We start from the raw sequence: 15,727 nt of genomic DNA on the forward strand, positions 1-15,727 counted from the left end.
TTCACCCGCGTGATTCCCGTTCCCGTAAGAATATGGGGATAATATGTAGCCTATAGCCTTTTTCGATAAATGGGCTATCTAAAACTGAAAGAATTTTAAAAATCGGACTTGTAAATTAGCGCGTTCAAACAAACAAACAAACTTTTCAGTTTCGTGTTTTAGTATGTAAACACTTGAGAATGCACAGTTATTTTAAAATTATTGACAGACACTTCGATTTTATTTATATGTATCTAGTTGTCTTTGGTTTTCAAAGGCGATGAAAGCTTATACTTAGTTTGAGGCGTCAACGAATTGTAAATTATTATTTTTTCTGATACTAACCTATTTCAATTTTAACTAATTTATTTTAATCTACTGTCAATTAGATTCTATTTATTATAGTAACGATAGATTGATAGTTACTTAACTGTTCCATAGTCTGGCAAGTTCGTTGATGACACTCCCACGATATGCGGGCGACGGGGGGAAAGACTGCGCGGGTGTGAAATCGTGCGTGCGGGGAAGTGAGGTGCATCAGTCGTGGGTTTTTCATTCATCGCTACACGCCCCCCGGCCCGCGTGGACCATCGGGTTTCGGGAGTGTTACGAACGAAGTTGCCAAGCTATACGGGTCTACGTACTCGTATCTAACGCAGACCATAGCTACGTATGTACGACGTACGTATACCTACATAATGGATTCAATACGAAGCCAAAACATTATAAAGGCTTTTCTTATTACGAATTCAAGACAAAGCGTTTGTTATACCGTTTTATGTTAAAGGAATACAGTTTATTGAACTTTCAGTAAATTATTCCAATTGAAGTAAACAATGAGACAATTTTACTTTTTATTATCCTAAATTGGATAATTTTCTTTTTAAGTCAGTTACCATTTTTAAATAATACTTTCATACAATAATTTTAAGCGAAAAACCATTACAAACGGATAATAAAAGCATAAAAATTTATCGTGTAGAAGGATTTCCAATTTAATTAATACTTAGTAATTAATTGTTAATTTTACTTATCAGAAACAGCAATGTCGGTGCCAATTCCCTCTGCTCTGCACAAAATTCTACTACTTAGTGGCGTGCACTATAAAAACGCAAAGCATACCCTGAGGATTCATTACATACCTTTACGATTGAGGAGGAATTTTCCATTTATACAATTTGTACCTATAGTGCATACCGTAGTTAAAAACCTTATGCACGCTACTCCTACTTTTAGCATGAATTAGCAGATTTAATTAAGCAAAAGTGCAAACGGAAGCCTCACGACATTCAAGTTGGAGGTCGAGCTATTGAAAATCTACGGGTAGGTTCTTTTCTGGCAATTTTCAGTAAAAAATCAGCCTTGATTTGGAAAAGTAGTGTTTACAACAAAGAGAAAGTGAAACTGTCATTCCTGGTCATGATCATAATCATCTGATAGAGATCTTCACAAAATAAACATTGACATTTTGAACCCACCAATCCAAATTATAGAATGGTGGGACTATGCTAAACACAAGGTCTGATGTAATTTTTTTTTCGTAAGAATACTTTTTAGAATTAATGATACTCGTTTTAATAGGATGATAATGGTGACTTATGGTAGGCGTCCACAATTCCGAATCGTACGCATCGTACGGATCGCATCGAACGGATTACTACCGTAAAATTAAAAATCCGTTTGATGAGATGCGTCTTAACGTACCTGTTATATGATCTTCCCACACTGGTATCTCATTCTTTATGCAGCAAAAATCCTATAAGTCTTGCGATGTCACTTACCCCAGGCTTACCTCAGGGATATCACTATAATAGATTAGAACATAATACTATTGTTATCATATCTATCTCACGAAAGAAATGTTTATAGCTCAGAACAATATAGCAAGAAATGAAACTTCCATTGTTTACCCGAACACGACACTCAAAGGAAAAATAATATCAGAATTTTATTGCTTCACCTTGATACCATATTTATCATGGTTGCACAGAGTTTGCAAACTTTCATACACTTTGATAGATGACGCTTCGAGAACTTCTTCTTAATTTCCCAACGACAATTACTCTCCATCTCTTTATCAAGGTCCAGAGAAACTTGAGGAACAACTGTCAAGTAATTATAATAAATATTTATTACAGGTTTCACAAACTTTATTATATGGCATTTATTACATTATCTCGTAGCTGTGTTGCTAGATGTTTACAAGAAATTGCAATTGAATATTTCTTTATCTACGTTTGATCTTAAAAATATGGAATACTAGCTGACGCCGCGCGGTTTCACCCACGTGGTTCCTGTTCCTGTAAGAATACGGGGATAATATAGAGTTTATAGGCTTCCTCGATAAGTAGGCTATCTAACACTGAAAGAATTTCTCAAATCGGACCAGTAGTTCCTGAGATTAGCGCGTTCAATCAAACAACAAAACAAACTCTTCAGCTTTATAATATTTGTATAGATTAGCCGACTCTCTGCGGTTTCACCCTAGTAGTTCCGTGAGAATATGGGGATGGGATAAAATATAGCCTATAACACAAACAAATAACGTGGATTTTTAGTGGTAAAAGAATTTTCAAAATCGGTTAAGTAGATCCAAAGATTACCCCTATAATACCACAAAGTTTAGTTTATTTTAGTACTTATAGATTCATCACTATCAACCCATATTCGGCTCACTGCTGAGCTCGAGTTTCCTCTCAGAATGAGAGGGGTTAGGCCAATAGTCCACCACGCTGGCCCAAAGCGGATTGGCAGACTTCACACACGCAGAGAATTAAGAAAATTATCTGATGTGCAGGTTTCCTCACGATGATTTCCTTCACCGTTTGAGACAAGTGATATATATTTTTTTAATACACAACTGAAAAGTTGGAGGTGCATGCCCCGGACCGGATTCGAACCTATGCCCTCCAGAATCGAAGGCAAAGGTCATATCCACTGGGCTATCACGTCTCACTTATACTTATAGGTTAGTATGGGAAAATAGAAAAAAAATTCAACTTGGTTACTTCTAATACGTCTATAGGTGTGTCACAACTGGCACATAGAGTGTTCTTGACCCCGTAGAACAAAAATAGACGCCGAGAATGTTCTCAAATAGCTCTAGATCTCTTTACGGTCTGTGTTTTCACTAGAAAGCGAATGTGTGTATGACGGAATATTTAGAATAGAGAAACTACTGAAAGGAATGTCTACAACTTTACTAAGGTTAATTGCTCACATATTGCAAATAAGTTCTGAGATTCTCTGTCTACTACTCTCTGACTTCAGTGACTTCTGTGGTAGATGTAGCTTGAGTGGTCAGCCCCGACATTTACTTTAGCCTATAAATTAAAGCATTACTGTCAAACATTCTTCATTTTTTGTTCAGGAAGATAACACACCAACTCGTGAAGTGTGCGCCGATTTATTTATTTATTAAATTCTTTATTTCACAAAACAGAATAATAATATACAAGATTACTTACATACTTATAAAAGGAAACTTATGGTAGAACTTAGAGTGCAAAGGCGGCCTTATCGCTAAAGATCGCTTTAGCTCCCAGACACCCTTTGGTGAAAGGAATTTAAACCTTAGACTAATAACCTATAGACTCGCAACACCTAACATTTTTTCACCCCAAATGTACTGTGACACACTTCTGTGACTATGTGAGCGTAAGAGCTAAACTAATTACGTTCGCCAACAGGCATACAAGCGTACTTATCGGAGCGTAACGATGCGTCAAGAGCTCCCATTTCGGGGCACATAAAACGGCTTACGAATCCGATGACTACACACTATCTATGTGTTATAAATCTATCACTTTATCTGTTATTGTTGGAGAATGTCTGATTAGTTTCAAACTCAAACAATTTACTTAACGCTGCGTTGCACGAACAACCATGTAGGTCATTACACAACCAGTGGCGTAACTATAGCGTGGTAGAGCTGGCATAGCCAGAGCCGAGAGCCCCATAGACCCTCATAAAACTCACAAGTAATTTAACATGAAAAAAAACCCACATGGCGTATTTTCTGCCAGTGGCGTAACTATAGGGTGGCAGAGCTCGCACAATGACATGGGCCCCCAAGTCCCACAGGGGGGCTCTTAGAACTCACAAGTAAACTAACATTTAAAAAAACACATGATGTATTGTCTAACAGTGACTTAACTATAGGGTGGCAGAGCTGGCACAATGCCACGAGCCCCATAGATCCTCATAGAACTCACAAGTAATCTCACATTAAAAAAAACCACATGACCTATTTTCTAATGTACGATTTTGCCACGGGTCTCAGATAGTATAGTTATACTGTTTGTCAATTGGGCTTAAAACTAGTCGAGAATACTCCGACAAATTCATGTGATGTTAGCTGTTTTTCATTTCAATCCGCCTAATAATATTTTTTACGTAAAAAATCTTTTCTCTATTCGTCTAGTGTAAAAGATTCTGCGTATAACATTTAAGACCAAGTACTTTTGTAGATGACTACACAATTCAAAAAAGAAGTTAAAAGTAATCTTATTATTCCCAAAGTAGCAACGTCATGAAAAACAAATTAGAATTGTTAAAATATAAATTAGATTTACGACGGCATTAAGCGGACCTGTGTGTCCGTGACAGCCCAAAATTTGATATGCTAATGAAGTTATGACCTTAACACCTTTCAGTTTATATTTAGAGCGGGAAAATTTGGAAAAATTAACGGAATCCTCCTTCTTACTACGAGTACATCACGTTTAACTGACTGACCGTATAAACTGACCTTTATATTTAACTAGCTGACGCCGCGCGGTTTCACCCGCGTGGTTCCCGTTCCCGTAGGAGTACGGGGATAATAAATAGAGCCTATAAGCCTTTCTCGATAAATGGGCTAAAAACACTGAAAGAATTTTTCAAATAGGACCAGTAGTTCCTAACAAACAAACTCTTCAGCTTTATTATTATTAGTATAGAAGTATCTATGGCCTAGGTCTTTACAAAATGCCTAAGTCCAGCTGTTGCATTTTGTAGCAGACCATGCATTTACCTTAGATTCGACTTTTGAGATGCTTTTTTTTAATTCTTTACAAGTTAGCCCTTGACTACACACACATCTCACCTGATGGTAAGTGATGATGTAATCTAAGATGGAAATGGGCTACCTTGTTAGGAGAAGGATGAAAATCCACACCCATTTCGGTTTCTAGGTACACTACATCGTGCCGGTACGCTAAAGCGCTTGTCGTTTTTGCCGGTAAGGTGGTAACTAGCCACGGCTGAAGCCTACCAGCTAGACCTGGACCAATTGAGAAAAACTTAATCGGCCCAACCGGAGATTGAACCCAGAACCTCCGTCTCGTAAATCCGTCTGTATTTCTGTGGCTTGTTTCTCAACAACTAGGAAACTTGGTCCCCACAACATTGTCGCAAGATTGATTGACGTGCCATAAAGATGCATTGAGACTGTCTTAAAGATTTCTTAGTTAGTATTCAGAACCAATAGATAATTCCATTCTGAAATAAAGAGACCGAGGCAAAAGAACTTTAAAATATGTACAGGTCCGACTTGCTTTTATATCCTAGGTCTTCTGAAGGTCCAACGTTAACAGTCTTTGAAATCAAAACAGAACTCAGACTCAACTCTTCCTTCCAGAGTTCCAACTCCTCGCGGCTCGGTGTCGAGCACGGGCAGCAGCACCGGGTCTCGGCTGGCGCGGCTGCTCACCCAGGGGGTGCGAGGGACCCCTGAGGAGAGAAGCGGTGCGGAGACCCCGAGACGGCTTAGCTGGGAACGGTGAGCTTTATATTTTTTATATGAAAAGTTGTAGAATAGTCTTCAGTCTTCAAAAACTGAAAATTATTCGACAGTGTTTAAAAATTTTTAATAAATATAAAATTACCTATATTGAAATATTAGATTTGTATGTAAATATACAAATCAAATATTTTAATATACAAAATGAATTGCTCCCTGAATTTAAAAACCGATTTGATATGATAATATTGAGAAAATCCCCCAATTCATCTATTGACATTTATGGTATCACGACTCTATCCGTCTATTGACATTTATGGCATCACGACTCTACCCGTCTATTGACGTTTATGACATCACGACTCTACCCGTCTATTGACGTTTATGACATCACGACTCTACCCGTCGATTGACATTTATGGCATCACGACTCTACCCGTCTATTGACGTTTATGACATCACGACTCTACCCGTCTATTGACGTTTATGACATCACGACTCTACCCGTCGATTGACATTTATGGCATCACGACTCTTTCCGTCTATTGACGTTTATGGCATCACGACTCTACCCGTCTATTGACATTTATGGCATCTCGACTCTTTCCGTCTATTGACGTTTATGGCATCTCGACTCTATCCATCTATTGACATTTATGGCATCGTGATTCTATCCATCTTTTGAAGTTTATGGCATCACGACTCTAGTCGTCTATTGACATTTATGGTATCACGACTCTTTCCGTCTATTGACGTTTATGGCATCACGACTCTACCCGTCTATTGACATTTATGGCATCACGACTCTACCCGTCTATTGACGTTTATGGCATCTCGACTCTATCCATCTATTGACATTTATGGCATCGTGACTCTATCCATCTATTGATATTTATGGCATCACGACTCTATCCATCTATTGACATTTATGGTATCACGACTCTTTCCGTCTATTGACGTTTATGGCATCACGACTCTACCCGTCTATTGACATTTATGGCATCACGACTCTACCCGTCTATTGACGTTTATGGCATCTCGACTCTATCCATCTATTGACATTTATGGCATCGTGACTCTATCCATCTATTGATATTTATGGCATCACGACTCTATCCATCTATTGACATTTATGGCATTGTGACTCTTTTTTTTTTTTTTGCTATGACGGTGACTTTGGTTCTTCTACGGATCTCCTCATTTCTGATTCGATAAAATAAAATAAATAAAAATAGTTTATTTCAGTAACATCAATCGAATCTATCCGTCTATTGACATTTATGGCATGACTCGGTTAATAACGCACTGGATACGAGGACTCTACGAGTAGACACAAACGTAGAGGTCAAGAGAGTTCATAAAAAGTTCTGAAATAAGATATTTTTCTTGGTTTCTAACGTTACAGTTTCAATAGGGCGAGTTTCCGTAATAAAGTTGTTTATCGGAGCCGACAGGACCGCCTCGACACAATAAGGTCGTAGAGTTATAAGGGAAATGTGTCAAGCTATTTATCTTGGAAAAGACAGGGGCTTCTTTACATTGGAAAAACATCGTATATACGAACGATCACCATATTTTTAAAAACTGCTTCTGAGCTGTAAGTAGGTAATCCTATAATTTGAAAGTTGGTCAAAATGTGAGATTCAAATAGTCAACAAAAGAAAAAACGCATGTACTTGCTATGTAGGTATCTACCTACAAATAAGGGTAGTTTAATGTAATTATTAACGTTTTAAAATATTAATATTTAAGTATTTGTTTAAGGAGGTCAACTAGAATCTAAGGAAACTTAGAACAAAGAATGAACGTATTACAAGAACTAAATAATTGTTTACAAACTTTCGAGATAAAAACATTTATTTTATAGATTGCCCAAGTATAATACTTATAATACTTGGACATTTGTGAATCTGGAGCCTGCTATATATACCTGCTACCTGCTAAAGCTACCACCTTCCAAACACCGTAATCGGCTAGTTGACACTTTTTTTAAAAGGGTCTTAAATTGTTCATTGAAAATAAATTATTGTAGGAAATAGTAGTCTGAGACGGATATGTCGTTGCTCGATCTCGTGTTATCTCGTGCCGACGGTAGGTGGCGCGACTTATTTTGTAGCGATCGGTTCGGATCGGATCGGACGTTTTGCGATATAAGGCGCTCGTCGTACGGTCGGCTTCAGTATGCTCGTGGCGTTCGAGCCGTAATCTTGTCGTGTAATTTTTTATGGGTTATGGTTACATGGAGTAGACAGGGAGAGTGACTTGAGTGGAAAAGGGGAGTTTGTTAACAGTCAATGGCGCCTTTAATCCTACACACAGCGTTCACAAGTGCGTGACTCCACTCAAAGTCTTTCTCTGCCACTCTAGGGTCTTATTTGGGTTACAGTTTGATTGGTTGTCCTGACAAATATTGTAAATCATAACCATTGGTTTTTCTTATTTTTTAAATCCCCTTTTCACCTTCTGCTAAAATTATCATATTTTTTTGATACATGAATATATAAAAATTTGAATTTCAGCCTTCCTAAAATGATTTATGTCTGGCGATCGTATTTCCTTCAACAAACGTAATCTCAGACATAGTTACTCGTACACACACAATATAAAACAGTCTCCGAGTATCCTTTTGAAACTGAAATTTGAAGTCATGTCTCACTTTGTTGTTTCCAGTTTTTAATGAATTCCTCGCGACACTGACGAAAGTTGTGAGTCGATTAGAATGCAAATGGAGACACACTGCCGGTGCGACCCCCACTAAACTGTGCGCTAAGTCGGAAACTACTTTGGAAGTTTAAAACTTTGGACTCTAAATACGAGTTTTGGCGACTTCTCTGACGCAGTTCTGAATGCCTTGCTTTATAATAATGAGATCCTACTTTGCTAAATTAATCTACCTAAGCTATTTGAAAGAATTTAGTTTTAATAAAAGATTTCATGCTATTAGATATTTCACTAGTGCGTCGAAACTAAGGCTAATAATTGTCTTAATTTCCTTTAGACAGTCAGCCATTAGTTTCAGTTAGTAAGTTTTTCAATCAAATAATTACTATAATAAATGTTGTCTACAATATCGTGTGGTGTGTTCAGGAAGCGTAAAAACTATATTATATATTAGCGGACGCACGCGACTTCGTCCGCCTTTAGACCTCTTTAATCCAGCCTTTACAGTAGTATCGCTGTAAAAATGGAGTGACTACTTTACCGTTTTCCCGACATTTCCCTTCACTGCTCTGCTTCTATTGATCGTAGCGTGATGAAAAGTATACTATAACCTGCCCAGGAGTATGAAGAATAATTGTACAAAGTTTCATTAAAATCCGTCGAGTAGCTTTTGTTTCTATAAAGAACATACAGACAGACATACAGACAAAAATTTTACTGATTGCATTTTTGGCATCAGTATCGATCAGTAATCACCCCAGATAGTTATTTTGGAAATATATTTCAAGTACAGAATTGACCTCTCTACAGATTTATTTTAAGTATAGGATATTTAAATATATTTAATGTAAGAAAACACAAAATAGTGCGCTCAGTGGAGTAGAAAAATTCAGATCACTTTTTGCGGTGATTTTACAGGCGCATAACTTATTTGTATTATATAAATATCATTGGTTTAAACACCGTCATCATATTAGACAATGTATATTCACTGCTGACCTGTTTGCTGGCATAGGCCTTTTTAGGGACTTCCAAATACAGCCAGGTCCTGAACAGCCTGCAACCAGCGGCTTTTTATTTGTCGCCAAATCACCTAGTGGGGGTCCCACTTTGTGAGGTTTTCGATGCGAGATTGCCATTCTAGCACTTTCTGACCCCAACGTACATTGGCTCTACTATTTATATGCCCCGCCCATTGGCACTTCAGCTTCTAACTACGTCGATAAGTTTGGTTATTCTGCGGATCTCCTCATTTCTGATTCGATCCTGTGTAATGAAAACATTAAATAATAATCGAATTATATTTTTTATGTAACGTCCAATGTAGTGTTAGCTTAATCTATTAGCAAAAAAATCGCATAAAAAATGGGTTTTCTTGGTACTTGAATAAATAAAGAGGTAACCATTCATAAATCATAAAACCAGCAAATCTGATATTTTGGCGCGGCTATACCAACATGAACTTGGATTGCATCGAATAAACTTTTAATCAAAGCGCAAACAACTGGACGTTTTCAAATTAAAAAGTTTACGATTTGGTAACTACCCACAGTTTTTCACAGTTGCTAGTTCACTAGTTGTTGCACGTGGTCAAAATTCAAGCGTAAATCATTTTGTTTGAAATAGTTATATGTTGGTTTTAAATTTTTGTTAGATTTTAACTACGGTTAAATATTTATTTATCACCATACTGCTCAAACATAGACTTATTTGTTCCTTTGCTGTCCAGTTACAATCAGAGACGAATATCTTAGCATTCCATGGATTCACCGTCCAGGTGCTGGGTTCATCGCGTGGTAGGGAGAAAAACTCCGAGCAGAGTCCTGAACTTGTAACCAAAGGACGTAGGGTTAAGGAATTCCTTGACGATTGATTAACACTTCGCTCTTGTTGTTACACAAAATATTTACTCCGTATACGTACGGATATAAGAAGTAAAACCGGCTAAGTGCGTGTTGAGCCACGCGCAGTGTAGGGTTATGTAGATTAAGTTAACACTTTAATCCCTTATGTAATGCACAAAAATTCATTCAATTCATGCCCACTTTACATGTAGGGGAAAAAAATATTTTTCTTTTACGACTTTGTTTACATTTATAATGCAAGTCAACTCACAAGTCTCCTCTCAGAATGAGAGGGGTTAGGCCAATAGTCCACCACGCTTTGGCCCAATGCGGATTGGCAGACTTCACATACGTAGAGAATTTAACAAATTCTCAGGTATGCAGGTTTCCTGACGATGTTTTTCCTACACCGTTTGAGACACGTGATATTTAAATTCTTAAAATGCATATATGCGGACATACTCATACTAATTTACAGCTTTCTAGTAGTGCGCTAAACCGCGGACAGACGGGCGAACGCACGAGCAGAAGGACATGGCGAAACTATATGGGTTCTATGTGGACTACGGAACCCTAAAAAGCGTAAGCTTCATCGTTTTCTGTTTTGTGACACCGTGTATATAATATACATACACCTAAGGATATTATGTATTCCACAAGACATTAGCCACCCTTTCACTTACAAATTACTTGCAAAGTCACGTCGTTATAAAGTTACTTCCGTACCTTAAAGCGTATTTAATGGCAGGACCTCTTAATTAAAGTTTATCTAAATAGATGGTAGTGTGTCATCCAATTTGAAAATGCTCACAGCCGGGCAACGTAAACAATGCTTTTTTTGGATTTATAACTTTTTTTTTTTTATTCTTTGCAAGTTAGCCCTTGACTACAATCTCACCTGATGGTAAGTGATGATGCAATCTAAGATTGAAGCGGGCTAGGAGGAAGGATGAAAATCCACACCGCTTTCGGTTTCTACACGACATCGTACCGGAACGCTAAATCGCTTGGCGGTACGTCTTTGTCGGTAGGGTGGTAACTAGCCACGGCTGAAGCCTCCCACCAGCCAGACCTGGACCAATTAAGAAAACTCCAATTGGCCCAGCCGGGGATCAACCCAGGACATCCGTTAAGTAAATCCACCGCGCATACCACTGCGCCACGGATGCCGTCTTAACCTCTGATCAGACCCCCAAAATGTTTTGGTACAACATTTACTAGGATTAATATTTAGTTAGATACCGCAGCATAGCACAATAACAAATACTAACATTTTATTGAACCCTCAGCAAGATTTGAGACATTAAACAAATAAAAACTTATCAACGATAAAAGAAAAAAGTCTACCTTTCGGTCAAGCCACAATATACAATTTCAAGGGTCTTTAGCCATGTGGCATCTCGATTATTTTTCTACAAAAGCTAACGTTTCGAAAACTAGAAAAATCTATGTGAATGACAGACCCGATCGATAACTTGATCACATAACCTGTCGATAACGAATGTCATTCCCATATATTTTTAAAACGCGTATACCAGCTTCACTTGTAACTACGGTATAAAGAAAATCTTGGAATCTTAATTTGATCCACTTTCCGGTCTTCGATTAAGATCAAATTTTGCACATGCTCTGAGATCTGATGACAATACAAGACTAACTAAAAACGTCATTACAAATCCAATATGGCGGCCTCCCCAAGATGGCGGACTAGCTGTTTAAAATCCACTCCTATAATATGGATATCAAATGAAAGAGTTTGCTGTCAGGAATACGAAAAAATTAGTCACGTGACTTAAATCCAATATGGTGGACGTCCAAGATGGCGGACAGGCTTTTTGAAATGCACCCCATGCGTGCTATATTTAAGCGTATTTTTTTGATTTTAAAAACTATCATAGTTTGACGGCCGCGTGGCGCAGTGGGTAGTGACCCTGCTTTCTGCATCCACGGCCGTGGGTTCGATTCCCACAACTGGAAAATATTTGTGTGATGAGCATGAGTGTTTTCCAGTGTCTGTGTGTATTTATACATAGTATAAGTATTTATATGTAGTATGTAATTGTATATTAATATTATAATATCAACTTTCTTAGCACCCATAACACAATCTACTCTGTATGCTTACTTTGGGGCTAGATAGTGATGTGTATTGTTTAAGTATATTTATTTATTAATTTTCGAAACGTATCCGATTGTAGAAAGAGAATCGACGTCCTACATCGCTACAGGCCCTTGTTATATAACAACGACTCCAGTCCGTCATAAACACATATATCTACAAAAGAACAGCTCCACATACGGTTTCTTGAGAGATGACCTAAATTTCTTAAACGCGAAACAGTCTTGCAACAGACAAAGACTTCCGAGTATGAAAATACTTGGTAGGTATTTAGAGCTACTTACGATTGTCCACAGTTTTCTGAATACCGTTTTAAACTTAAACATTACTAGCATCTGTTCACCCTAACGCTGATAGAATAATGTTTTTAAGGATGTTTCATTCTTTGTTTGGTGTACAATCCAAACCGATACATTTTATTGGTATTGGTAACTAACCACGGTCGAAGTCTCCCACCAGCCAAACCTGGAACAATTAAAAAACCTCAATCGGTCCAACCGGGTATCGAACCCATCTCCGTCTTGTGAATCCACCGCGCATACCACTGCGCGACGAAGGTCGTCAAAAATTATACCATTTTATATTTTCTATTTCGACTTGACTTCTGATTCGATCACGCAGAGACACTCCTAACATAGCTCGTTCCATCGCCCGCTGTGTGACTCTGAGCTTTCTTATGAGGCCCATATAGAATCAGAAATGAGGAGATCCGCAGAAGAACCAAAGTCACCGACATAGCTCAACGAGTTGCAAAGCTGAAGTGGCAATAGGCGGGGCACATAGTTCGAAGAGCCGATGGACGTTGGGGTCCCAAAGTGCTGGAATGGCCCCAGTAAGCGCAGTGTAGGCCAATCCCCCACCAGGTGGACGGACGACATCAAGCGAGTCGCAGGTATTCGCTGGATGCAGGTGGCTCAGTATCGTGATATTTGGAAATCCCTAAACAAATGCCTATGTCCTGCAGTGGACGTCCATCGGCTGATATGATGATGATGATGATGATATTCCCCGTCTGACGGTGGTCTTTCTTCATCCAAGGGGAGCTACCAACCTATACCAAACGCCATTAAATGTAACATACATACAAACATACACATAAAAGTAATCCTCATTAAGTTCAGAAGTTGGCTAAAACCTTGAAACTAAAAATTACATTAAAGGATGATGCCACACAGCTGTCATACTTAGTGGACAAACTTCGAGGAAAATTAAATATGAAAGAACTTCGCTGATGAAGCGAAAGTCCCAGGAAGCCTTATATCACTCCTGTCTTTAACTTATCCCTCGTGGAAAATTTAAGTAATTATGAAATACTTTCATGTTACCTACATTTACAAGACTTAAACATTACTTAAAGTAAGTTTGCGACCTTAGAAGGCTTTACGTTTAAACTTTTAACGTCATTATCTTAATCTATACTTCTATACCTACTTTTACACTAAAATTATAAATATATCGTCATATTCGTCTCACTGCTGAGCTGCTTCGGCCAATAACGCACGCTGGCCCAATGCGGATGGCAGACTTAAACACGCAAAGAATTAAGAAAATTCTCTGGTATGCAGGTTTCCTCACGATGTTTTTTCTTCACCGTTTGAGACACGTGATATTTAATTTCTTAAAGTGCACACAACTGAAAAGTTGGAGGTACTTGCACCGGACCGGATTCGAATCTACACCCTCCGGAATCGGAGGCCGAGGTCATATCCACTGGGCTATCACGGCTTTTATTAAGTACTTAGGTACTGTATTATAAATATATGTAGAGCCTCAATAGCTCAACGGTAAGAGCGGTCGGACTCATCACCGAGGGGTGGTGGTTCGATCCCAGACCCATTGGTATTGTATTGGTATTGTCATACCCACTCCTATTATAGGACATTACGTCTTTCCCGACTAATTGGGGAGGAATGGGTAAATATTCTTTTTTAAAAAAGAAAAAAGAAAGATAGATATTATACAGAGGGTTTAAGTGTGTGAAGTTGTTGTGGATCTTACATAACCGATTTTGAACGTTCTTTCGCTAACAGATACCTAGGTATACGGGGGTATACCTCTTTGGGGGAGCAATCCCCTTTGGTAGGATCCTACTTAGTAGCTTTTGATACCCGTTCGAATATACTTAAAATTTGATGCAGTCATATTCTTTAAGCAAGTTTTATGTACATTAAACGCGTTAAATTAAAGCTATAAAATTAGTTAATAAATTAAATCCAATAGGAAAATATTATTTATTATACCGTTGATTGTAACGACGTTATAATAATTAATCGTTACAGCCTTTGATACAGTAGCAAAGAGGACCTACTACAGCAATAGGTACTTTGGATATACAGCAATAGGAACACTTTCTGCACTAGTACTTAAAGTAAATGTTTTCGTTTCGTTTTAAACTTCCGTTGCTTCATAATTATTTCCGCGTCTCATTTCGCTTACAACTTTAAATGCGTCTTTGTTATTCTACCGCGCGGTGCTGTGAACAAGTTTCAGTGAAATTAAAGATTTTAATAACTACGCGTAACTCAGTACCGCCTCCACTGCATTTGAGGAAGGGGTGCGCACATCACACTATTATTATAAAGAGGTAAAGTTTGTGGTGTCGTAGAGGGTAATCTCGGGGTCTACTGAACCGATTTTGAAATTTCGTTTACCACTAGAAGACCACGCTATTAATTGTAAGTACCTATTATAGGTTATATTTAATACCGCGCGGCATCCGCTAGTTTCTAAATAAATAAGTAATGTATGGGAAAGCAATGATAGCCCAATGGATATGACCTGCCTCGGATTCCGGAGGGTGTGGGTTCGAATCTGGCCCGGGGCATGCACCTCCAACTTTTCAGTAAATATCACGTGTCTCAAACGGTGAAGGGAAACGTCCTGAAACCTGCATACCAGAGATTTTTTTTAATTGTCTGCGTGTGTGAAATCTGCTGATCCGCATTGGGCCAGCGTGGTGGACTATTGGCCTAACCGCTCTCATTCTGAAAGGAGACTCGAGTTCAGCAGTGAGCCGAATAAGGGTTGATAACGAACGTATGGGAAAAAGCAAATAGCTTGCATGTATCTAGCTACTCGTACTCTACAATTATGCAAATATCCAAACCATATCAGTGAACTAATTACCCTCATTTGACAAGTACGTGCCATAGGCAGGCAGTACATCCGTACCTAACCATTTATTAGCGCGGAGTTAATCAACGTGACTGGACGTAGTGACACTTTTAATCACTGGTACGGAATTTCACGCTCCCAAAAACCTTTTCTGGGTTCACGTTACCGGATTGCCAGTTAATTGGACGTTTTCAGCGATTCTATAGCACATATAACTAGGTATATGTTATTTACAAGCAAGGCGTCGCGAAACTACTCTCGTAGTTCTCGATCCTGTCGGAATACCTG

The 15,727-nt window shown here is 38.4% G+C and overlaps 1 protein-coding gene across 1 annotated transcript in view; it reads left to right on the forward strand.

The window, feature by feature from the left end:
• LOC112046488 (uncharacterized) overlaps nucleotides 1-15,727 on the forward strand; it is a 166,069-nt gene that overhangs the window by 60,088 nt on the left and 90,254 nt on the right. Inside the window, exon 4 of the mRNA XM_052884308.1 lies at nucleotides 5,600-5,740. Within this exon, the coding sequence (XP_052740268.1) occupies nucleotides 5,600-5,740 (141 nt within the window). The remainder of the gene's footprint in view (nucleotides 1-5,599; nucleotides 5,741-15,727) is intronic.

Source organism: Bicyclus anynana, chromosome 11 (assembly GCF_947172395.1).
Source record: "Bicyclus anynana chromosome 11, ilBicAnyn1.1, whole genome shotgun sequence".
NCBI lineage: Eukaryota > Metazoa > Arthropoda > Insecta > Lepidoptera > Nymphalidae > Bicyclus > Bicyclus anynana.